Consider the following 23,467-nt stretch of genomic DNA (forward strand, 5'->3'; position numbering starts at 1 on the left):
AACCAAACCATTTACAATTTCATCCAGCTGAAACGTTGACTGACATATGGTGAACAGGCCCCAGGTCAGCTCCAATCATGACAATGAAGAAAGAAAAGAATGTAGTAAACAAATGAAACAGTGTTTGTATTTTCAAATAGAAAATCAAAAAAACCTAATAATAATGTTCTGTAAATACTTTAATTTCAAGAGGGTCCAAGTTCAAAGTTGTTCTCTGCACCCCAAAAGGTCCCCAAAACTTATTCCTCAAAATCCACCATTCCTGATTCAGGAAAAGGCAGTCCAGGTAAATATGTCCAACATATACATATAAAATAATGTAATTTTGGATATCTCTAAATTCCAAATTTAAAAGTTAGCCCATGCATCACAAGTCCAAAGAGAGGTGATGTACTTCAGGAGATCAGAGTGCCATGTGTTTTTCTGGTGCCTGCTTGTGGGCCAGATAAAGGAAGAGGATGCTGGACAAAGCGCTGACCAGGAAGATGACATCAAACCAGCGGTGATAGAAGTTGAACTGCAGCTCTCCCAGAACCTCTGTCACAATGGAGCGATACTCCAATGGCATGCTCATACGCATCAGCAGCACAGATGACACGAAATACATCCCCTATTGGATTGAGATACACAGAAACGTCTGATTGCCAAATTACAGTTACAGACAATTTGATTCAGTATAACTTGTTATGCAATGTTTACAATCTTACAACTCAGTCTCATGTTTACAACCACAGGTTATTGCTGGTATTTAAATCAACACCGGCAAGTGGAGGCTAGTGCAACATGGAAACAATTGTGTTTGATGTTTATAGACATATTTTTCTATATATTTTTAATTTAATTTTTACATTTTATTGAGGAACTGTGTGGATTTTTTTCTTTTTTGCACAGAGAGAATTGCGCCTCAGTTTCATTGCTACGATGACAACAAAGATTCAGATTCACGGTCATTTGTAGGCTGCAGGTTTTCTTAAAAACATAGGCGTAAGGCAGACACACTCACCATGATCTGAGCGAGGACAAGCACAATGACATTGGAAGACTTGCTGCTTGATATTGCGTAGAAAAACTAAAAATAAGCAGCAGAAAATGTTTCATTAAACTGATCATGAGGATCAAGATGAACTGCCTAAAAAGACCTTATGAAGTGACAGCTTTACCTTGGTGAGGGTGATGAGTAAGCCACGTATCGACGTGACGATGATTATTCCCACCAAGATGAAAGAAATGTGTTGGGACCAAAACTTGACCTGAAAAGTGAGAAAGACAAAAAATCAATAAGAAAAACAGTGGCGTGAGAAATAGTGCAGGCAAAAACCAATAAAAGATTTTATTTTGTAGCCATTTATTCATTTAAATTCAAAAGTGACTCCAAGGATCTTTAATTGTGAACTGTGAGAACTCAAAAAAATAATGAGCATGATCAGAGTTCTTGCAGAAAACAAGTCTACATGACATATGACATTGCTGCAGGTCTTGTGTATTACTCATGTTATGGGGACATATTTACACAGCTAAATTATGGAGACGTGTCTGGAGAACAAAAAAAGGCCCCATAACATGAAATTTCAGTAAAAAAAATTCATTTTTAAACATTAAGGTAAGACAAGTATTGTTTATGTTTGGGTCGAGTCTTATGAACTAATCGAAACACAGCTTTGTGTTTGTGAGTGCATGGGTGTGTGTCTCACATCAAACTGAATGCCCAGGTAGTTCACCGTAATTTCAATGCCCCTCGTCACTGGATCCGTCTTTCCCACTCTATCAAACACTATGTTTATAGTGGCCTATGATTACAAGAAGAATAACATTTTATTACATCTAGTGCAATAAAGATACACAGTGACACTTACTATGTAACCAAAACTATGTATGTCATTATGAATGGAAAAAAACAAAAACAAAGCCAGAGTACATTATGTGAATATTCTCACCATGAAGATTTTCCACACACAGTAGATGGAAAAGAAGTAGCCAAGGAAGTTAAAGTATTTTCCCTGGAATGTCTTTGAGTACTCAATTCGCTCCTGCAGATAAAGAAAGGTGGTGTTAAAAAATTTGCAAATCATTTACCCTACATACAAGAAAAGGGCGTAGTGTGTATAAATAAATGTGTCTATAAAGGCAGGATGTGCTGTTATGGTGTCAGAGTCCTCTTGGATTTAATCAAAACATTCAATTAAACAATGGTTTCTATGGAAAACACAGGCATGCATGTCGCTTTGTGCTTCAGACTAAACCTTACCTGCTTAAATCACAAAAATAACAACCACACTTGCCACGTTATTAACATTTTAGAATCAGCATTTTACAAGGAGTAGTGGTGTAATCCTCTATATGGTGGACAGGCAATGTAAATGGTTCACATCATGCTAGGGACTCATGCTAGTGCATATGTTATAAGGACCCTGATATGTTACAGATCAATAACTAAGCTTAACAGAGTAATGATGATGAAAGCTGAACAGCTATTAAGTCATAACATGACCTGAATTCTTTACTTGATACTTACTGAAGAATAAGCAAGAGTGAAAAGGGACCTGAATACTGGACCTGGTTTCAGCAAGAGTCCAGCTAATATTTCAGACAGATATTTGCTGATGTAAAAAATAAGATATTCCAATACATTGGCAGACTCACTGACTCCATTTGTTATGGGTAGTTATTAATTTACTTGCTCAAGTTTTGCCCAACTCTGCCCAGATCAATTCCCAATATGCATGCTCCCACCAGAGTGGTTGGAGAGTGCCCTCTGGTGGGCAAACTATGCAGCATCAACAGTTGTAGCAAGATTGAAGGGTGTTTCTCCTCTCTTGTATAGTCAGTCAATCAGCTGTTGCAAGTGCCAATACAGATACACCAGCAAATAGCTAGTATCAGATCATACTAGTGGCCCACTGATAAATCGGTTGGGTTCTAATCAAAAGAACAGAAATCACAACTGAGATGGGATGTTCAACTTGTTATAGATGAGGAATTTTAAAAATATATAAAATAAATTAGAGAAGGTCTCCAAAGTCCACAGCAAAGTGTGCATGTGATCACACATGCACTCTTGTTACCTTAGTGGCTTGGAGGTCTACGGTCTCAAGAAAAAGCTGCCGACTCAACTCCTCAAGAGCGTCAACCTCCTGCTGGACCAGAGAGAGGTCTGGAGAAAGAAGTCAAGGATGACTACAAATATTTAAGCCCACTTAAAATGGAGATATTCAGTAACAGCTGAAAAATCACAGAAATTAGGCTTCAAATAAGTTACAAATCCCGTCATGTTGCACCACGTAAAACTGCTGTGGCAACCCCGTGTGTCAAGTTTTATTCATTATAGGCATAAAGGATACTTTCACTGCCCGTTTGTGTCGAGGTGACACTCTTGATCATGCCCCAGAATCCTGTCTGTTTGTTCTGGTCTTCCCCACGCTGGTACATCTGCCTCCGGGTCATAGCAATTCTTTAAAAATAGTTAAAAAAAAAAAAAATCTATGAAATGCGACACAAATATGTTTTTGTAGTTTAAGAAAAAACAAAAAGTCTTTTCTTACCGTTTCTTTTTGCTGACAATCATGTCCATAGTCTGAAGCAGCCGTCTCTCCAGAGCAAGGATGTCACTGTCTGTTACATTTCTATGAACGCAACAAAAGCACAAAGCATAAAGGCAGTGTCATCCTTTGTTTGAGTTCTGCCATGAAAAAAAGATAAAAGTCAGTATGATAATCAGTGAGACTCAGATTAATATAATGCATGATTACAGTCATGGTAAAAAGAATGTACAGCCTATTTCAATTATCAGGATATTATAATAATAAAGCCATCTGGCTAGCAGGCTCTAAAATTATTTAAGAACAAACCATGATGTGACATGTTACACTGTGTCACTATTTCACAAAACTAAGACAAAAACATAGAAGCAGTGTGAAAAACTAAGTATACACCATGATGCAACAGCTTGTGAAACCATTTTAACAGCAATAACCTCAGTTAACCGTTTCCCAGTTTATCAATCCCACACGTTTGTGAGACTGATAGACGGGGAGTGGGTCTCCTATGCTGAGTATGAGTATGAGGCGTTTGTGCTAATATGCTCTGTTTAGTTTCTGCTACACATGACACTGTTCAATATGACCAAACATCTCCACTCCAAAGATGTCTTGTGGTTTCTTCACATACAAACCAAACTCATGCTGCCACGTTCCTTTTAGAGCAAAGTGGCTTTCTGAAAACCCTCCAAACCAACCACAATTCTTCAGTAGAATCTGAGATATAGCTCTTGGTGTTTTTAGTTTCTCTGAGCGTCGCACAGTCTGACCTTGAGGTGACTTTGTTGGGATGTTTACTTCTGGAACGATTGGCAGCTGTCTTAAATGTCTTCCGTTTATGAGTAATGTTTCTTGCTGTAAATGACAGCTATACAAGCCTTCCCAGATTGACAGGCAGTGACCATTGTTACTGTAAGATCACTGCAGATATCTTTCCTCCTTGGCACTGTTTTAATACACACCCGAATGCTCCAGACCGGCAAACTGATCTGCTAATGATCGCTTAATCAAATGCATTTGATTATCAGCACCTGGCTGTTACTTTCCCTCTTAATTCCTATGGAAGAAGTAAGGGTGGGCTTAGTTTTTCAAACGCTGCTTCTGGATTCATCCATCTTTGTTAAATAAATCATGACACTGTGTAATGCATCATATGCTGTTGTTTAACAGAAGTTGTATTTACCTCATTTTAAGCCCTGCTAAAAATATACTTTCTGTTTCACATAGCATAGCTGAAAGTGTTGTCAGAATACACTCACAGTGGAGCTTACCTGAGGAAGTAGGACATGTAGGTGTAGGGACAGTTGACGGCACCAAACCCAGACAGCAGAGCCATGAGAGTGACTCCGATCACACCAACACGACTGATTAGCTGCTCAATGGATAAAATCCCTAACACAACCCCCCCCACAAAGCATCAGACTGAAGCATCACAACTCTTCGCTTGCCCTTCAACACTCTTTCCAAAGTACAATATTAGAGATGGGACCTCTGTATTTTAAAAAAAAAATTATAATGTTTGAAATACTCTATGCAGTGTGAGAACATAAAAGTGACTGGTGGTTAATAAAGTGAGCTATGTGCACTCACCATGTTTCGGGCTCAAGATGGGGAATGGATCTCCCAACTTCCAGAAGAAATACATGAAGGTAAACCACACCATACAGGCAAAAAGAAGCCGCTGTCTCTGCACTGCTCCGAGAGATGTCAAACAGTTTAAAAAACTTTAAGTGATAAAATCTGATTTTTTTTAGTGGGCAAAAGTGGCGAACTTACATAGGCGGATGTTGCTGACAACAAAATAACCAATGTAGAAAGGCACCACAAAGATTAGAACCAGCAGAATCACGTAGAGATTCAGCTTCCAGTGGAAATACCTGGAACTGTTGCAAACACATAAAGGCTCACGTCTTTCATTGACTGTAAGCAACAAAACACACTAAAATCTCACAGAAAATACACCAACCTGCTGCTTAAGGCACCCAGAATCTCAAAGATAATGAGCTCAAACATCGTGCATGAAAAAGCAAAGGTGACAGAGAAAACCACCTGGACAACATAGTGCCGCACCTGCACACAAACAAAAACACATTTAATTAATTACAACGCGACCTAAACGCTTACATTTTTCTTATTAGATTTATTATTATCCATCCTGGTGATAATTTGTAAGTAAAGACACTGTACCTCATAGTCTTTGAACAGCTGCCGCATAAAGAACAACCAGCCGAAACCAAAGAACAGAACCTGTGTGGAATAAAGTGGGAGGTATGTGCATACCATCAAATTTCAGCTTATCAGAGCTAGAGATAGTTTGATGGATTTGTTCGAATAAATATGTGCTTAAGTTAAATACGAAAGCATGTCTTCAGCTTCAGGTTTCTGGTATAGGTGCCCGTTCACTAGCTAATTCTCACATTATCACAGCTTACTGGCTATGAAAATGTCCAGTAAGCTGTAGGATCACTGGGATCAATGGCAGTTCAAGTTCTCTTTCCCAATTTGCAGCCCTACACCAAAAATGCTTATCACCTATTTGCAATCAGGTGTTGTGCCAAAAAGTGATCGTCTGCCAAAAACTGTTTTTATATGCCAAGTCATCCTGAGCCTCAACATTCCTGTCACAAGCCAAAATCAGGTTTTGGCAGTGACTTTTATAAATCCTTTATTTATCAAGTAAGAAAAAAAAACACTTAAAAAAAAGAGTAATCTGACCAAGAGGACAGCAGAAATTACAACATATATAACAATAGTTCAGGAAACATATTTCAAGTGTCCAAAAGGGACTGGCTTGGTTATAATGTAGGTACAATAACACAGAGTTATGAAGATACTTGAAAAACTGGTAATTTTTAAAGTTTCTATATAAACCCTTTACAAATCCTGTTCACTAAAGTCAATTTACAAATATAAGTAAAGACATTACACTTAAAAAACACATGGAAACATTGGAAATCAGTTTTTGGCACAACATCGGTCATGGATTTCCACCCACCTTACAAAACAAGCATTCATTCTGCAACAAGCAAATCCAACATTCACAAGTGTGAAGCTGACGAAACTCAGCTAAACCTACTTGTAGAGTGTGAAACTACATAATCCACAAGTTCTCCTGCACAGCAAACCTACTGTATTTCTATCCTCGCAATTCACTAGGAAACAGCCTGAATGTTCTTTTGTTAAAATCACCATGTATTAAAGTACACATTAAAGTACTCAAGGGATGTAAACATTCTCTCAAATTGTACTCTCAAAGCTTACATTTTAGTAAAGGCGCTTTTGCTTAGGTAAGACAACAACTTGTAAGTTGTTGTTATTCTTCTGTTAAATGAAGTTATTTACAACCACAACTCGATATTTAGCAAGGTCTGTACCATCTGTAAACTAGCACCAAGCTAACAGTCTTCAAAATGCGTTTTCGGTGTGATATTGGGAGGATACACTTGAGAGTCAAAGCTTAGACCTGTCACTGCATGTCCGGGTGTACGAAGTTAAACACGAGTTACTACCAGTCGACTCTTCCAGCTCAGCATTACCTGTGAGGTGAACATAATGACTGAGTCCACTAGAAACGACATGATGACAGTTTAGTGCGTCGAAAACTAACTGAGCATGTGTAACTGGGTCGAGCACAGCTTCCGTTCACGCTGACATGATAGAAACTCTCCGATCTGAATGCAAATTATTCGTTATGTCGTTAAGAAGCGCATATTTGGAGCAACTGTTATTAAACTGTTATCTTAAAGCAACTGCCCGCGAAGGGACGTCACCGAAATGACTCCTGCAAATACACTTCCGTCTCACAGTTATGACGTCAAAAACAAAAAATAAATTTCGCCAGAAAGTATGGTTTTCATTTTGTAGCAAACCGTGAACGTGGCTATATTATTTACATTTATCAGAAATGTAATTTATTTTACAATTGTTGTTTTTTCCATATGTAAAAACGTAGACGTAAAAAAATAAGCGCAACAAAAACGCACTTCTTACTTTTCTTTACTTCAATAAAGTTAATAAAAAATGTATTCAACCATAGCGTTAAATTGTTTTCATTGTTTTTAAATAAATTGCGAATTATTTATAAATATCATTTATTTAATCATTCATTCACTTTTTAATACCTGGGGACAAATTTAGAGAGGCAAGACTGGGATGGTTTTGGGTTGGACGTGTGCAGTGGAGGGATAGTGGAAATACTGGGAAAAGTATGCTAACTGTAGATGGAGTTGACAGGCAGGAGACGAAGAAGAAGATCTCAGCGAAGTCAATAGAAGTTTTGAAGGAGGACATGCAGAGGGATGCGACACAGGAGGATCTTCGGGATAGGGTGAGATGGAGGACACTGGAGGCCCCTAAAGGAAGCAGTTTAATGAATAAGATTTATGTATTTAGTATTTGTATTACATTCACTCGTCTCAGCCTTGGAGTAGTTTGAAAAATTGTTATGTTTTCTGATGTCATCCTATGAGGTTTTACCCAAAGTTCCAATGAAAGCCTTAAATTAATATGTTTTACTCAAACTTCTAATTTATTATAATGTGTACTTGACATCAAAATGAAACACTTGTCAGCTGCGTCCTGCAGTCCATGGTTGATTGCAGGCTTTGTGAAACCAGAAATGCACACAAAGTCCCTCCAGAGGGCGTTGTGAGCGCAAAACATGAGCTATGTGGTTCAGCCTGTTGTGGGCGCCTCACCGCAGTCCGTTGTTGGCCGGCTGGTGTTCACGGCGGAGTTTGATGTGCGCACAGTGGAAAAGAGTTGGATGAGTAAAAACGGTCTCTATCCTTTTCTAGAGTGAAGTTTCCCGAGACTGACAAATCATAAGGATGAGCGAGATGTTGCAGAGGTAGAAGATTTTAAACTGCTTGGCTTTTTGGCATACAAAGGTGAGTGATTTAGTCTCATGGGTCTATAATTTGTATATGATAGGGCTTTTGATTTATTAATCTTTTAAAGGAATTTTGTTTCATTCACTTGGTTAACAACAGGTGATCTGATTTCAGCAAAGTAGTACAACACTTATAATCACTAATTTCTTTGACGTGCAATTATCTACAGTTGTATTTAATTTGGAGTTTGAGCCGTTAGGCTTAAATCCAACCCTGAATCGGTTTAATCATCTCTACTGTGATAACTTTGCGACTTACTCAGGGTATCATCTGAAAGTCTTTGCGCACTTAATTTATAGATGTATAGAAATATTTTGAACTGCACTAAATGCTAAATGCTTTATGGAGTAAAATCTCTGTAAAAAAAAATGTACATTGTTGAATACAGCAGTTTAACTGGCTTTCTGAGTAAGATAAAGTGAGTTTGCCTTTTCAGCCTTCATTCTGCATCACTGGATCATCTTCTTTTTTTTTTAATTATAAGAGAGGGTATATTCACACAGGAGCAGACTATAATCATTTGTTAAATCTCAGTAACTCTCGTTTTCTCTCTGTTGAATGAGCAGTGAAGAAGATGATGATCCAGGCCTCCTGTCTGCAGCTGTGTTCACTCTTGCTTATGGCAGGACGCCTACAAGGTGAGTGTGCCAAACCACGCTTATAGCATAAGGAAAAAGCTAAAGTGAGGATGTTCTGTACATCAGCTTATGATTTTCTCTGGTGGTTGTTCCAGCTAGAGTAACAGCAACCCAGCATCTGGAAGCACCGGTGGAGAAGCCTTTCACTCTGACCTGCAGTCTTTCAAAGGAGCGAGGTGAATCCCTGAGACAGGTGCGTTGGCTAGATGTCCAGAACAAGACCCTGCTGACCTACCAGCCTGGCAACAGGGAGAGTGTGAGCGGACAGCAGCATGTGGAACTCGCCCCGTCGTCTGCGAAGGACACCTCGTCTATCATCATTCGCAGGGTGGGCTTCCGTGATGAAGGCTGCTACACTTGCATATTTGACCTGCACCCTACTGGTTCAAAGCAGGGATCGACGTGTCTCACAGTGACTTGTGAGTAAGCCCATTAATGATAACAGATTAACATTAATGATCTTGGTGCAACAGCAGTATGTTATAGTTTAGGTAAATCCTGTGTGCTTGTACACATTTCTGAAGCTGTACCAATCTGTTACAGGACAGAATGAGTAGCTTGCCTGTATGGATTAAGGTACTGATCCTTTACAGCAGTGTTTCTGGCTCAGTTCAGAGACCTCTGGTGGACTTCAGTGCATTCTTCTCAGATTCCTGTAATCAACGTAATGTCTTCTGCTCCATAAAATGGCTAAAAATAAAAGTTTATATGATGCTGTTATTGCACTGAATGTAAAGTGAGTATCAGTCTGCACAGCCATAACTGAACAAAAAATGAATGAATTGTAATGCAAGCTGACCTACAGGCTTTGCATGGGTGAAAGTTCAAAATGTCTTTTTTTTTTTTCAAACAAAAGCACACTAAACATGCAGGTCTCTTGTATTTAAACCACAGTGAAAATCTTCTATGGCATAGTAAGAATGGCTGCGAACTAGTTGGGAAGACCTGCTCTAGAAGCCAGTTTGAGTAATGATCCCCTTGACACAAGGAAGGAGGCAGATGTCATTCACAGGGTCAAACTGAAGAGCTCAATTGTTCTGAAGCGGAAGTAAAATGGCCTGTCAACTGGTTGATACACCATTAGTATCATCAGTGTCGTCTGTTTTTGAATGAGAAAATGTGAGATGTGCTACAATAGCTGCTGGTATATTTGAGAAATAACAAAGATTGAAATTGAGACGCCACACGAGAATCATAAAAGCCAGTCAGCTGAATGGAGTTTCCATCATTTCTGTCCTCAGTGGTGCACCATTTCTTAACTGATTTTGGATGCCTGCCCTTTGCACCCGACCGTTAACACTGAAAATATGTGAATACTGATGTCCCTAACCACTGCTCACCTCTGAACAAGAGTTGATGAGTATGTTGAAACTCAGCCAGTCATGTTAATAAAGAGCCGTGGAGCAGTGGGAAGAGGGCTCTAACCAAAAACAGCTGGTGTGGATTCCAGTGACTGGTTTCTGTTTGGGCGTCTCATATTTCTGAATATTAACATTGTCCTGTTTGCACCCTTTATCTGCCTTTTTCTTTTCTTTATCTTATCTTCTCATCCATCATTCTTTCACTGACTAGTGTTTTTTTCTCTTTTTAAATCTCCAGCTCAAGTCACCGTTGATGGTAACAAAACAGCAGTTAGCGGCAAAAAGGTTTCCCTTTTATGCTCCTATGGTTTGCCAGAAAAAGTTCAACAGATAATGTGGAGGCACATTTCTGCTCAAGGAGAATCCACGGATGTAGCCTCCTTTGCAAAACGGAGCGACCCCATGATCGAGCCACCCTACCAGGGGAGAGTCTGGCTCACTTCCTCCCTGTCTGACAGTCAGCTTACCATCCAGCCTGTTGCCATCCAGGACGAAGGCTGTTACACTTGCATCTATGAAACACGTTCTGATGGGCCGAAGACCTCCACAGTTTGTCTCTCCACCTACGGTAAACACCTGTTTTCACAGTGGGCTATTACTGGTGATGCTGTTGTGGTTCAGTATTGTAAAAGGATAATCCACACAAGAACTCAGTATTTGTACAAACCCTGAGACATCTTATGTACAATAAACTTACCATAAATCAGAAATGAAGCACAGTTTAAAAGTTTCTTAAAATAAAGTTTTGAAAATAAAATAAAATTGCTAATTCCTATAGTCATTAATTGTGTAATCTGCTCACACCAAGTGCCTAGTTAGCACAAATCAGAGGGAGTAAAAGAACAGTCTCTGTACTGTTGAAAACATAATTTTTTAACAATATGCAAAAAATAAGCAAGTCTGTGTAATATTTGCAAAGTTATCTTACAAAATTAGTTAAATGCTAATTTTGTAGCTAGCTCACCAGATAAAATGTAAACAGAAACATCTAGCCTGTTTCTGCACAAAGGTAATAAACACTGCTGGTGAATTTGCATTATTGTTTTGTCATGCAAAAAAGAAAATTTTCACATGATTCTGTGCAAAACTAATTGATAAGAACTCGTAGCGCCATCTTTACGAGCAATAATATGAATTTATCAGATTCTCACATCATTGTCCAGCCTTACCAAGCGTTAGTTTTTAGACAGATGGTCTCACATTTGATTGAAGATTACTTTGGCATACAGAGTAGTTTGTGGTCAACTTAATGACTACAAGGTGCTCAGCCCAAATCATCACCCCTGCACCACCGTGCTCTGCAGTTACATTAGGCGTCTGTGCTGTTTTGCTGTGTTTGGTTCTCTCCAGGCACGGCACTGTACATCACAGCTCCGCTAAAGTATCATTTAACTGTGATTGGTAAGATACTCACTTGATTTAGTTAATTCAGACTATTACAGTCTCATATTTGCTTTGTAAAATGCTTAAACCTACCCTTTGGCCCTAGAATTTAACTGGAAGTGATTGAGCTGTTCTGAGATTAAATTAAGCCCTGGACAAGTGGAAGATTTGGCTTGTTGGTGGCACTAGTTGAAATGTCAGGCGACCAATAAAGTCATTAGGAGTCTTAATCGAGGCACGCTGAACCAAATTACGCCCAGAATTTCACGCCAAATTTCCAAAGCAGTACATCAAATTGACATAGTTTGCTCTGGGCTAGCGGACCTAATCAAGGTTCCCTACCTCCCACAGAGCTATGATTTTATTTGTTGTTAGTGCGGCTGATACTTCAAAAGTCTTCAGTTTTTTGAGGCTGTGTTTTTGTAAAATAGTGTCACTTTCGCATGGAATGAAGAAAATAGTTGGAGCTAAAAGCCGAGAGAAAAATAAAGCAGGCAGGCTTTAGTGCAACTAGGAGACGATTTAACTTGGACATTTTTGGCAGGATAGACAGGTACCCCCTGGGATTCAGATAGGAATGTGCATCTTTTCTCCCAGATTTTGCCCTATGCACAATTTTATGATATCACAAGAGTAGACTGTTGTTAACACACAAACTCAGAACAGAACAGGAGTGTGTCCGTGCAAAGAATGGACCATTCGGAAGAACGATGGAGGCAGGGAACGAGGTCCTGATGCATGACTCTGTCAGTGTTTGCGGCAGACAGTGATTCCCTCTGTGCTTTGTTTCTCTCTCTCTCTTTATGCTCATTTGCTTTTCCACTTTTCTCCCATTCCCTTGCTCTCACAATTATCTCAAGAAACACACGTGCTTTTGTCTGAAACTGAACTGTACAGGACAGTAGGCGCTCTGGGTGCTGAAGCATGATTAGCATTAATGTTTTATTCTTAATGCTTATTGTTGCCAACAGGCTTCTAACTTCATTCCACTTTGGGTGTGACATAATATGGCCTTCTTTTCTCCCACTTTCAGAAATACTGTTCAACAGCAATTATAGCCCATGCAGACACATTTACATTATCTTTGCTATTACAAGTATTCTTAATTACATTAATAAAAAACATGGTACTAGGCCAGACTCCCTTTGCCTTTAGATCTGACTTCATGGTAATTCTTCCTGGTATATATTTAACAAGGTGCTGTAATCATTTCTCTAAGATTAAGGTCCATATTGACATGGCGGTATCACACAGTTGCTGCAGATTCGTCATTTGAACATCCATGATGTGAATCTCCTGTTCCACCAAATCTCAGTGCTGCTTTTTTGGATTGAAATCTGGTGACTGTGGAGGCCTTTTTAGTACAGCGAACTCACTGCCATGTTAAAAAAATGATTTAATCTTTGTGCGTTATCCTCCTGAAAGCAGACCAGCAGGGTTAGTTAAACTAGAGTGTGAAAAACATGGAATGGAGAAATGTGTAACGTGATTTAAAAGCTCTAAAGAAGATTTTTCATACTACAAGTGAAGCGGTCACTGAGTTCACATCTTCACGGCTGCATTAAATTTCTGCATGAAATTATACATTTTCAGCTTTTATATGTCACAGTTTGTGGTTTATTTAAGTTGTAACACCAGGCTTGGCACAGTATACATTAGGTAATATATAAATGTCTTAACTTACTACAAATCTCAAAAGTAATCGCCACCATGAGGGAAAAAGCAATTACAATACTTTGATTGTTTTTACGTATATATATTTGTGCCATTGTAATAGGTAACTACATAGTAATGAACGGGGACAAAAATGTACTTCCTCGTAATACATTTGCTGTTTAGGACACACGAGCATTACATTTTAAATAAAAGCCACAGTCATTCCAAGCTATGCAACACGAAGGCATTATTATGGTTTGGATTGTTGTCAGATTGATCTCAGATTTGAACCACCCTCTAAGGCTGTTGATGGGTGAAGTTTATCACGTAGAATTTGCAGAAATTGCTGAAACTCTGAATGCCAGATATTTGTGGCTAAATGTTTTCTTGCCAACAGAAATGTTCTGAGTTCCAGTGTATCACATTCCTTTCTCAGCCCAGAGAACAGAGAATTGAAAACAGCCAGATATTTACTTATGGATCTAAGGAGTGCAGGAATTCGCATATCTTAGCTGAACGAACCGAAAGGCTTTAAGGGTTTTATTAGATATGATTTTAGAAATTTAAATTAGCACACTTAGATGATGGAAACTAAAACAATGGACCAATTTATAGATTAAAGTAATCTGACACATGATTGATTTACCACAGCATGCTTTTCATATTTCACTGACTGCTTTTATTTTTATTGAAGCAACAGAAAGGTTTATTGCAATAAACTTGGATTTGTGTAAATTTATTATTCGCAGTGCTGCCAAAACCTCAGGTGAGCTACAAAACCACTTCTCCAGGGGTGATCGAGGCAAACTGCACCTCTGTTTCAAGGCCGCCGGCAGAGATTGTGTGGAATGTGGAGAGAGACAACCGCACCATGCACCCACCTGTGACAAAGCAGCTACCGCAAGATGATGGGACCACTCTAGTGATCAGTACGCTGACTGTCCAGTCTGGGTTGCTTAAAGACGTGTCGGTCAAATGCTTGGTGCACCACAAAGGGCTTGAGTCACCAATTGCTGTATCAATGAACACTAAGAGTAAGTTAGTGTTACTAATCCTTCTTCTTTGAAGATCTCAGCGGCTGAGCTTTTTTTGCCCTGAGCTACGTTATGTTACAAACTTAAAATGTCTTTCTGCAGGCAATACTACAACCCAGGATGAAAAAGATAGTAGAAATAGTTTTTAAATGTTCTCTAAAAGACACCCATAAACTGCATTGCACTAGTTCCCATACTTGCAGACCCATCCTCATCTTATGTAGGTCTGTTAGCCTTTTCAATTTTTTGCATAAAGGCAATCTTCACTTCATAACATGGTGAAATGAACATTTCAATACCACTCTTACCTTCATGAAAATGAAACTACAGTCAGCTGGATACCATACTTTAGCACAAAATCCAAGAATTCGATACTGCATTAAAAGATGAAACCTCAAGGGTCAAATCAAAATTGTTTTTTTAAGCTTCCTCATGGATCTTCTGAGCAGTGTTTCAATTTTCAACCCATGGACCCTGTGCATTAATATTATGCTCTGCTGAGCACAGAGGCAGTGTCCTTGGCTGATGCGGTGGAACTTGTTAGTAGATAGTCATACAGACCACTGCCCTTTCTCGCTTGACCACGATTGATAACACAGCTGGCCTGCTTCCTGATCCACTCGCCAGCACCGTCTCCTTCTCATGGCTTCCAGTAACCACAGGAGTCTCTGCACGATGCCTTGCAACTCATTAAAGCAGAGCCATGAATATGAGGTGCCCATAAAAATTAAAAATGCATTCAAATATAGCTCATTGTGGAGTGCTGTTAGCCCTCCAGGACTGTGGTTGGATTGTTCACCCTGTTCTGACCATGTGCAAATTTGCAGTGACTACTGAATCTCTTCTGCTGTGTTGGGGGGTTTAAATTTAGGGAAAAGCATAAAATAAGGAGGTAAAGTATGAGATAGATTTTTCTCCAGAGAAGCCTGAATTATGATACTATAAATATTTAAATATACATAACATTAAACAGTAACTTACTTCCTATCTAGGATTCACTAAATGTTCAGAATTATCATAATGGCCTTACTGTCTCTCTATTTAAAAGTCTCAATCAAAGGAAGAAATTTGGAAGTGAAAGCTCAGATATGATGAGCAGGGGTACTGTAGAACAATGGCTGTATAAGCCCCCAAACCCCCCAAAAACTCCACAATGCATGCCATCTGTTTCAAGTGCTGGATTAAGGTATGATTTTTGCCTTTTTTTAAAGACAATATTGCACAAGCAACCTATAAAATGATAATTTGCTCTACCTACATGTCTGTTTTCATGCAGACTGAAGACAGAGCATCTTAAATAGAAAGTTACAGATGCTCATAGATGATTTGTTGATGCCAGCAATGCAACTCTCCCTTATTCAAGTGTTTATGCTAAGCTAACAGGCTGTCAAGGGAGCCTCTTAGTTTACTCAGCACCTCATGTTAACTGATAAGGATGAGAGTGGGAGTGATCACCAGTTTAAGTGAATCAGCAAAGTTGCTGAGTGAATTAGTGTTTTCCCATTCTTCACCAGTATGGTTAAAAAATCTCTGTTGTGTTTTTTAATGGTCTGGAAGCTTTGGCATATGTAAACTGTGTGCTATTGTCAGGTATTTCATTTTCTGATGACCTGTGGTTTATCTTGGTTTAATGGGTCAAGAGTGGAATCAGACAGTAACTAAATTAAATCTGAGATTTAATCAGGGCAGGTCTATAGCTGCAGAGAGGCACTTTTCAGTTTAGCACAGCCCTTCGGTACAAACAGTCACAGAAATACTAACAGCAAAATTAAATTGAAGAATTATATGTTTATCTATTTATAGAGATATTAAAACAGCTGATCAGATTTCTGTATTTTTCCCTTCCAGTCGGGACGGCGCTCACCATCCTGATCTCAGTCACTACAGTAGCAGCTCTGTTAGTTCTGTCTCTCTGCTTCTGCCTTTGGAAGTGTTTTTTGCGTAAAGAAGGTGAGTATGCCCACTGTATAACTCCAAAAATGTCTCACTGTCATTATTTGAGGGTTGTATCAGGAATACATATGAAAAATCTCGTGTTGATGTCCACACTCCTGTCGTTTTAGCCACCTGTCCACAGGTTTTATGTAACTAGTGGTGTGAGCTGGTCACCTCAAGTTAACTAGATTGCTTTATGTTCATAAATGCTACAAAACATGCAGTATCATTAAGAAATGAAAGCTTCAAAATACTTTTTGTTAAAACATTTGCCCTGATTTCTGATTCTGGGAGGAGACATACAGTGGGGCAAAAAAGTATTTAGTCAGCCACCGATTGTGCAAGTTCCCCCACTTAAAATGATGACAGAGGTCAGTAATTTGCACCAGAGGTACACTTCAACTGTGAGAGACAGAATGTGAAAAAAAAATCCATGAATCCACATGGTAGGATTTGTAAAGAATTTATTGGTAAATCAGGGTGGAAAATAAGTATTTGGTCAATAACAAAAATACAACTCAATACTTTGTAACATAACCTTTGTTGGCAATAACAGAGGTCAAACGTTTACTATAGGTCTTTACCAGGTTTGCACACACAGTAGCTGGTATTTTGGCCCATTCCTCCATGCAGATCTTCTCCAGAGCAGTGATGTTTTGGGGCTGTCGCCGAGCAACACGGACTTTCAACTCCCGCCACAGATTTTCTATGGGGTTGAGGTCTGGAGACTGGCTAGGCCACTCCAGGACTTTCAAATGCTTCTTACGGAGCCACTCCTTTGTTGCCCGGGCGGTGTGTTTTGGATCATTGTCATGTTGGAAGACCCAGCCTCGTTTCATCTTCAAAGTTCTCACTGATGGAAGGAGGTTTTGGCTCAAAATCTCACGATACATGGCCCCATTCATTCTGTCCTTAACACGGATCAGTCGTCCTGTCCCCTTGGCAGAAAAACAGCCCCATAGCATGATGTTTCCACCCCCATGCTTCACAGTAGGTGTGGTGTTCTTGGGATGCAACTCAGTATTCTTCTTCCTCCAAACACGACGAGTTGAGTTTATACCAAAAAGTTCTACTTTGGTTTCATCTGACCACATGACATTCTCCCAATCCTCTGCTGTATCATCCATGTGCTCTCTGGCAAACTTCAGACGGGCCTGGACATGCACTGGCTTCAGCAGCAGAACACGTCTGGCACTGCGGGATTTGATTCCCTGCTGTTGTAGTGTGTTACTGATGGTGACCTTTGTTACTTTGGTCCCAGCTCTCTGCACGTCATTCACCAGGTCCCCCCGTGTGGTTCTGGGATCTTTGCTCACCGTTCTCATGATCATTTTGACCCCACGGGATGAGATCTTGCGTGGAGCCCCAGATCGAGGGAGATTATCAGTGGTCTTGTATGTCTTCCATTTTCTGATGATTGCTCCCACAGTTGATTTTTTCACACCAAGCTGCTTGCCTATTGTAGATTCACTCTTCCCAGTCTGGTGCAGGTCTACAATACTTTTCCTGGTGTCCTTCGAAAGCTCTTTGGTCTTGGCCATGGCGGAGTTTGGAGTCTGACCGTTTGAGGCTGTGGACAGGTGTCTTTTATACAGATGATGGGTTCAAACAGGTGCCATTCATACAGGTAACGAGTGGGGGACAGAAAAGCTTCTTACAGAAGACGTTACAGGTCTGTGAGAGCCAGAGATTTTCCTTGTTTGAGGTGACCAAATACTTATTTTCCACCCTGATTTACGAATAAATTCTTTACAAATCCTACCATGTGAATTCACGGATTTTTTTTTCACATTCTGTCTCTCACAGTTGAAGTGTACCTCTGGTGCAAATTACTGACCTCTGTCATCATTTTAAGTGGGGGAACTTGCACAATCGGTGGCTGACTAAATACTTTTTTGCCCCACTGTAAATGCCTTTGTCAGAACTGGGCTCCGTGTCTGCCAAATAAAACATGCAGAGCTACACATGGTTCCCGCCCTTTGTAAACATGTGACTCAAACAGTGAACAAACTAAATTAATATTGGAAGTAAAACAGTATTTTTTTATTTCAATGTTAAAGAACTGCTTGTGCACTAATATACTGTGCTCTTGATACTGACAGTCTCTTGGCTTGAATTGTTTTAAAGTTATTACACTTTCTCCACTCACTCCATCGTAATTCTCTTAAAGCCAAGAGATCATTTGAAGGTCAAGGAAATCTAATATTTGGGGCTCCTTCTCTTATTGTGGGTTTAGGCAAACTGCCTGGGTGCTTCAAAAACAATGAAGAAGCAGTTGCCAGATGTGGTGTTCTTCAATAATAGTGTTATAATATTGAAATAATGGTCAGAAAGTCATTTCCCACAGGTCAGATATTGTGAAATGACTCCCAGTATCCACTCACGTCCATATTGTGGCATACACTGTCAAGTATATTTACTGATTTAGTTCCAAATTTGTGCCCAGAGTTGTGTAATTACCTTAATTGTGAGATTCCAATAAGATTTGTCAGTGTGTTATAATCTGCAAATATGTATTGAGTTTCTGTGTGTATAATTATATTAGTAAATGTTTTGAAAATAAAAAAAAAATCATCTCTTTCAGTCTGAATACAGATTTGGAGATATGTGTACACATTTGCAAAATTACTACGCACACAGCTCCACATTACTGCACACATTCACAAGTCAAAGTGACTTTTTACGATATTCTCTTGCACATTTTGCAAATCTTATTATGCACCCATAGGTTGTAATGCGTTGTAAACATGTGCATTTTAATTATAATAACATCCCCATCGATAGGCTCTCAGTTATCACCAACTTACATTAATATTTAGAAGCCTGGAGGAGCAGGAATTTATATTATATGTTGTTGTAAACTGGTTTTATTCATATCTATAAAATTACCTGATCTGTCTTGTCAGTTAGTTTTTAATCTGTAAACTCTGAAACTAGCTTTTGCTTCTAAACAGTATCTCACTTGTCTTTAGTCAACTTGTGACATAAATGCTACATTTACAATATTGAATATATGAATGGGAAAATGGGTGCTGAAGCTGCTGCACTCAGTATTTGAGATTCCAGTTGTATTTAATATTATCATTAACCGCATGGCCTAGGGGTAACTGCAGATTCACTTTGTGATGGTGGAGAGGAAAAACTCCCCTGTAGCTGGAAGTGCCTTCTGGCAGGACCAGGCTCAGAGAGAAGAAGGTATCTGCCTCAGTCGATCAGTGGAGAGGCAAAAAGAGTGAAAGGAGCAGCACAAAGCACAAAACCAACAAAAGAGTATGAGAGTGTAGACAAAAATGAATGACATGCACTATAAAGACTGAGAGTGAAAGACTTTTTTAATTTCAAGACTAGAAACTTCTAAAAGTCTCTGGTTCTCTCAGTTTTTTGTATTATTTCACTTTTTATAAGTTTCTATATTGATTCCATCTGGAAATGGGTTTCATAACATCCTCCAAGTTTAGTTAATATTTACAGTTAGGACTGAACATCGATGGTATGATATTCCTGCTTCATTGTCCTGTACCTGCACTCCATCTGCACTTTACTGACAAATTTAAGAGCTGTTTTCCGTCTGTGCAAGAAGGAAGTCCGAGTATAGCAGTTCTGACTGAATAAGGAAATCAGCCAAAGCCAAAGAAGTCAAAGAAAACTTTACAGACAAGACTTTTACAAAGAAAGATCTGATGGAACCAGTTCATACACTGAACAAAGTGAAGAGTTGGACAGAGACTAGGTTCTGCAGTTTTCCCACTTACCTCATCTTATTATGACAGGAATGATTTATGGTAACGAATTTTCCTGGAACTTGATTTTAAAAACTCTGATTGCAATAAAACTATATTATTTAATTTAATAATTTGTAATCCAGATATTATTACATATACTGTAAAAAATCAGTGTGATAGTCATTTTATGTTTTTTAAAACCTGCATGATCAATCACGTTTTGTCTTTTGACTTCGTGCCTCTGTGTTTTTTAGCATGTAGTACCTTTCCACAGTTAAACTGTTTCAGACTTTTTTCTGAAATGTAAATGTTAAATATTAGAAAAACCTTTATTTTTATACTTTATAATGCATTTTTAGATATTCTTTACTCTCTCCTCGTACTTTTGTTTTCAGCTGATTGATCGTAAACAAATGAGACCAGAGGCTGACAAGAAGAAATGCTGGGAGCCAGCCTTGCAGAATTATTTCCCTGCATTATCTTCGTCTTCTTCATCATCATCATCATCATCATCATCATCATCATCTCGGTACAAAGGGAAGATATTCTGACACACCTCTGTAGGATGTTCAGTACAATCCTATTTATGAGCACCAAATGGACAACACTTAACTCTGCTCTGCTGCTTCTGATATAATCTGCCTGACTGTCCTCACATGGTGTCAGTGAGAAACTCTTAAGCAGATCTCGCTGTCGTTCTCTGTGTGACTCTGTAATTGAATGAATCGATGCCCATGCATTCCTGAACCAACAGCAGCGTCTCTGTGCGGCAAATTAAAGTACTTGTTTGATAGCACATCGCCTGTCCTCAAAACACTTTCCTCTTTTAGACTCTGAGTCTTTTACCTGGTCTTTAAAGAAAGAGTGCACTGCTATTTTATATTTTTCATATTCAGCATTAGCAGAAACCAAATGTGTATTTGTATGTATCCATGCTGAAATTAAAGGCAGTAAACGCTTTATGTTTTGAAAAACGTATATATATAATTTTATTTTAAAACAGTGAAATTATATTAAATATTCCAAGATTTCGCTGCTCAGCCACGCCTGCACTGCAGAGATGTACTAACATTTTGGGTGATTTTTGGACAGTAGGAAAGAAAATGCCATCCCTTAAATAACCAGCTAACTGTCACTATGAGCTGATACTTATTCTTCCTCTGGTACCTCAGCTGAAGACCCTGTCGCTTCAGTGTATTGTGATAGTTGGGTGGGGCCATCGGTAGTATTAGATGAACTAAAAGGGCTGCATACTGATTCCTTGTTTATGTAATATCTATTACAAACTTTTCTACACGTTTCAAAGTCTGTTTGTGTTTGATGTGTGTGTGCATGTGTGTGTGTGTCCATGTGTGTTCGTTAGAGGTTGAATTCCACGGTCAGATGGCTTGAATCAATTGCCTGAGGGAGCAACAGTAAAACCTTTTTTGGTGCCCCAGAAAGGAATGCGTGTCTTGTTCGATGCCTCCATCCTACAGTCATGGTTAGTGGTTTGAAAAATTGCTTGAGAACTTCACGTTAAACACCCAAAGAGAGACTCCACTCCTCTAAATATTTTTGCTCTGGATCAAAGTGGTACCTGCGTGCTTATATGATCAGCAATGAATTACAATGGCGCTTCTGGGTATTACTGTGTTTGTATGTGCAAAGCGGTGCTTTTAAAATGTTATTTCTCTGTTGAAATAATATTTCATTTCAAAGCATATGACTTGCATCTCTCAGTTATTTTCTTTGTAAACAGATGAGCAGCATGAAAGTTATTAGAGTTTAAGATCAGCACTTCATTCAAAAGCTACAAAAGCATTTAAGTAGTACTTACCTGTATGTGGAGTTTGAGCATACACAGTGATCAGAAACACATCATAATTCTGAAAGTGGGTTCAGATTTTTTTAATAGGAATGCAAGGTAGCGTCCAACAGGAAAAAAAAATCAAAGGATGCACGAATGACTATTTACATATGTAAAGTTAATGTAATAAATGCAACAAACAGAATAATAAAAGTGTTTAAAAATGCATTCAGACTCTCACTGTCATCCTTTCAGCCTTTTATCTCAACTTTGTGCATTTCCGACTATTTTTAGAAAAGCATCACATTCCTTTCAGCTGTGCCAAACCTGGTGGCCAGATGCTTTTTTTTTTAATCCCAAGCCAAGTTGTGGTGGACATTGCCAAGCAAATAATCACACACATATTGTGCACACTTTTACTCAGGGAGTCTGCTAGCCATGTCAACTGAAAGATAACATTTACTATTTATGCTTTCTATTAGATATACGTTTGTGTATTTAACCCAGCACCTGTATAAAGACAGCATAAATTCAGATCCGACTGCATCTGGATTTATGTGAGAAGTGTAACTAAAACAGTGCTTTAATTAAGCAGATATCAAAATAGAACCAAGCTAAAAGATTATGTTATTTCTTTTGCTATAATGAATAAAAATGCTTAACACCAGAGTGAAATCATTCAAATGTAATAGTTTTGCACTCCTAATTGATCCCTGCTCCCGTATAATCCCCTTGGAGACATCTGTATTTTTAGCAAAACCACATGCCTTAGCAATTCTTAGCATTTTTTTTACCCTGTCAAAAGGTTTGTTGCACAGCTGCAGACTTCTGCCAGACAATGATTAAAATCGCACAGTTTCTAAACCTGTAGTTGTCTATTTGCATTTGGTGGGAGAGAATGTGTTTGAATCTGCATGTGAATGTTTATAAGGTGTTTCTCAGGTCATTCGTTTATGTGAAATCTAAGCAGTCTAGGTGCATGTTTGTATGTGTAAAGTATGTGATACGCGCGTTGTGCTGTAGTGAAGTGGTACGGTGGGGTGATGGAGTGGGTTAGGATTATAAATCTGCACATACTGCTGAAAAAAAATTAAACAAATACTTATTGTATCCTCCCCCCTCTCGGGAAGGCCGTGATATTCCTCTCAAGAATACTTTTTTTTTTTTTTTAAATTGAAAATCCCCGTCTCACTTGTCATTTTTCCAGATCAGTTTCCAAGTTTAAACATAATGTAAAAGCTTCTTGTGTTTCTTCACTTCACTAATATTCATTATGTATTAGAAAATGTTATGCTCGGACGTCACAGATGTTACTCTCATCACTTTGGAGGAAGATGACACACACTCTGCGTTTCTGCACACATTGTGGGAGGTTTTTTTAAAAGCTGCTTTGATGCAGAAGCGTCCACAAACTCGCTTTGTGACCTCAGAGGCACCTTCTAATCTGGCCTGTTGCAAGCGCTGCCTTCGCACTGCCTCCGTGTGCGCTGTCATTTTGCAGGGGCTTCGTGAATCAGGGCTTTG

At 38.9% G+C, this 23,467-nt stretch overlaps 2 protein-coding genes across 2 annotated transcripts; one reads left to right on the plus strand and one right to left on the minus strand.

Moving 5' to 3' along the window:
- Window positions 1-164: 164 nt before the first annotated feature.
- Window positions 165-7,327, minus strand: gphra (golgi pH regulator A). The gene is made up of 14 exons (XM_085385673.1): window positions 7,070-7,327; window positions 5,721-5,780; window positions 5,500-5,603; window positions 5,310-5,416; window positions 5,124-5,225; window positions 4,805-4,925; window positions 3,540-3,620; window positions 3,339-3,448; window positions 3,063-3,151; window positions 1,935-2,027; window positions 1,692-1,787; window positions 1,161-1,250; window positions 1,004-1,069; window positions 165-610 (listed from the first exon to the last, which is right to left on the minus strand). Exons 1-14 carry the CDS (start codon window positions 7,109-7,111, stop codon window positions 404-406), a joined length of 1,368 nt encoding a protein of 455 aa, XP_085241799.1. The 5' UTR covers window positions 7,112-7,327; the 3' UTR covers window positions 165-403.
- A 912-nt stretch (window positions 7,328-8,239) lies between these two features.
- On the plus strand, window positions 8,240-22,129 carry LOC146650997 (OX-2 membrane glycoprotein). Its single transcript, XM_085384443.1, has 7 exons — window positions 8,240-8,422; window positions 8,992-9,063; window positions 9,159-9,482; window positions 10,663-10,992; window positions 14,213-14,497; window positions 16,346-16,447; window positions 20,550-22,129. The coding sequence occupies exons 2-7, from the start codon at window positions 9,000-9,002 to the stop codon at window positions 20,555-20,557; spliced, it is 1,113 nt and encodes a 370-aa protein (XP_085240569.1). The 5' UTR covers window positions 8,240-8,422; window positions 8,992-8,999; the 3' UTR covers window positions 20,558-22,129.
- The last annotated feature ends 1,338 nt before the right edge of the window (window positions 22,130-23,467 follow it).

This window comes from Rhamphochromis longiceps, linkage group LG16, assembly GCF_057381845.1.
Source record: "Rhamphochromis longiceps isolate RC_006_pf linkage group LG16, R_longiceps_female_GT1.1, whole genome shotgun sequence".
Lineage (NCBI taxonomy): Eukaryota > Metazoa > Chordata > Actinopteri > Cichliformes > Cichlidae > Rhamphochromis > Rhamphochromis longiceps.

Excerpts from the sequence above, each read along its gene's own strand:
- gphra (XM_085385673.1), bottom strand. The coding sequence starts at position 7,111 with ATGTCGTTTCTAGTGGACTCAGTCATTATGTTCACCTCACAG. Across the intron at positions 3,449-3,539 it reads ATTGTCAGCAAAAAGAAACG|AATTGCTATGACCCGGAGGC; the intron begins GTAAGAAAAGAC and ends CTATTTTTAAAG. Across the intron at positions 1,788-1,934 it reads GTGTGTGGAAAATCTTCATG|GCCACTATAAACATAGTGTT; the intron begins GTGAGAATATTC and ends TTGTAATCATAG.
- LOC146650997 (XM_085384443.1), top strand. The coding sequence starts at position 9,000 with ATGATGATCCAGGCCTCCTGTCTGCAGCTGTGTTCACTCTTGCTTATG. Across the intron at positions 9,483-10,662 it reads GACGTGTCTCACAGTGACTT|CTCAAGTCACCGTTGATGGT; the intron begins GTGAGTAAGCCC and ends TTAAATCTCCAG. Across the intron at positions 10,993-14,212 it reads AGTTTGTCTCTCCACCTACG|TGCTGCCAAAACCTCAGGTG; the intron begins GTAAACACCTGT and ends TATTATTCGCAG.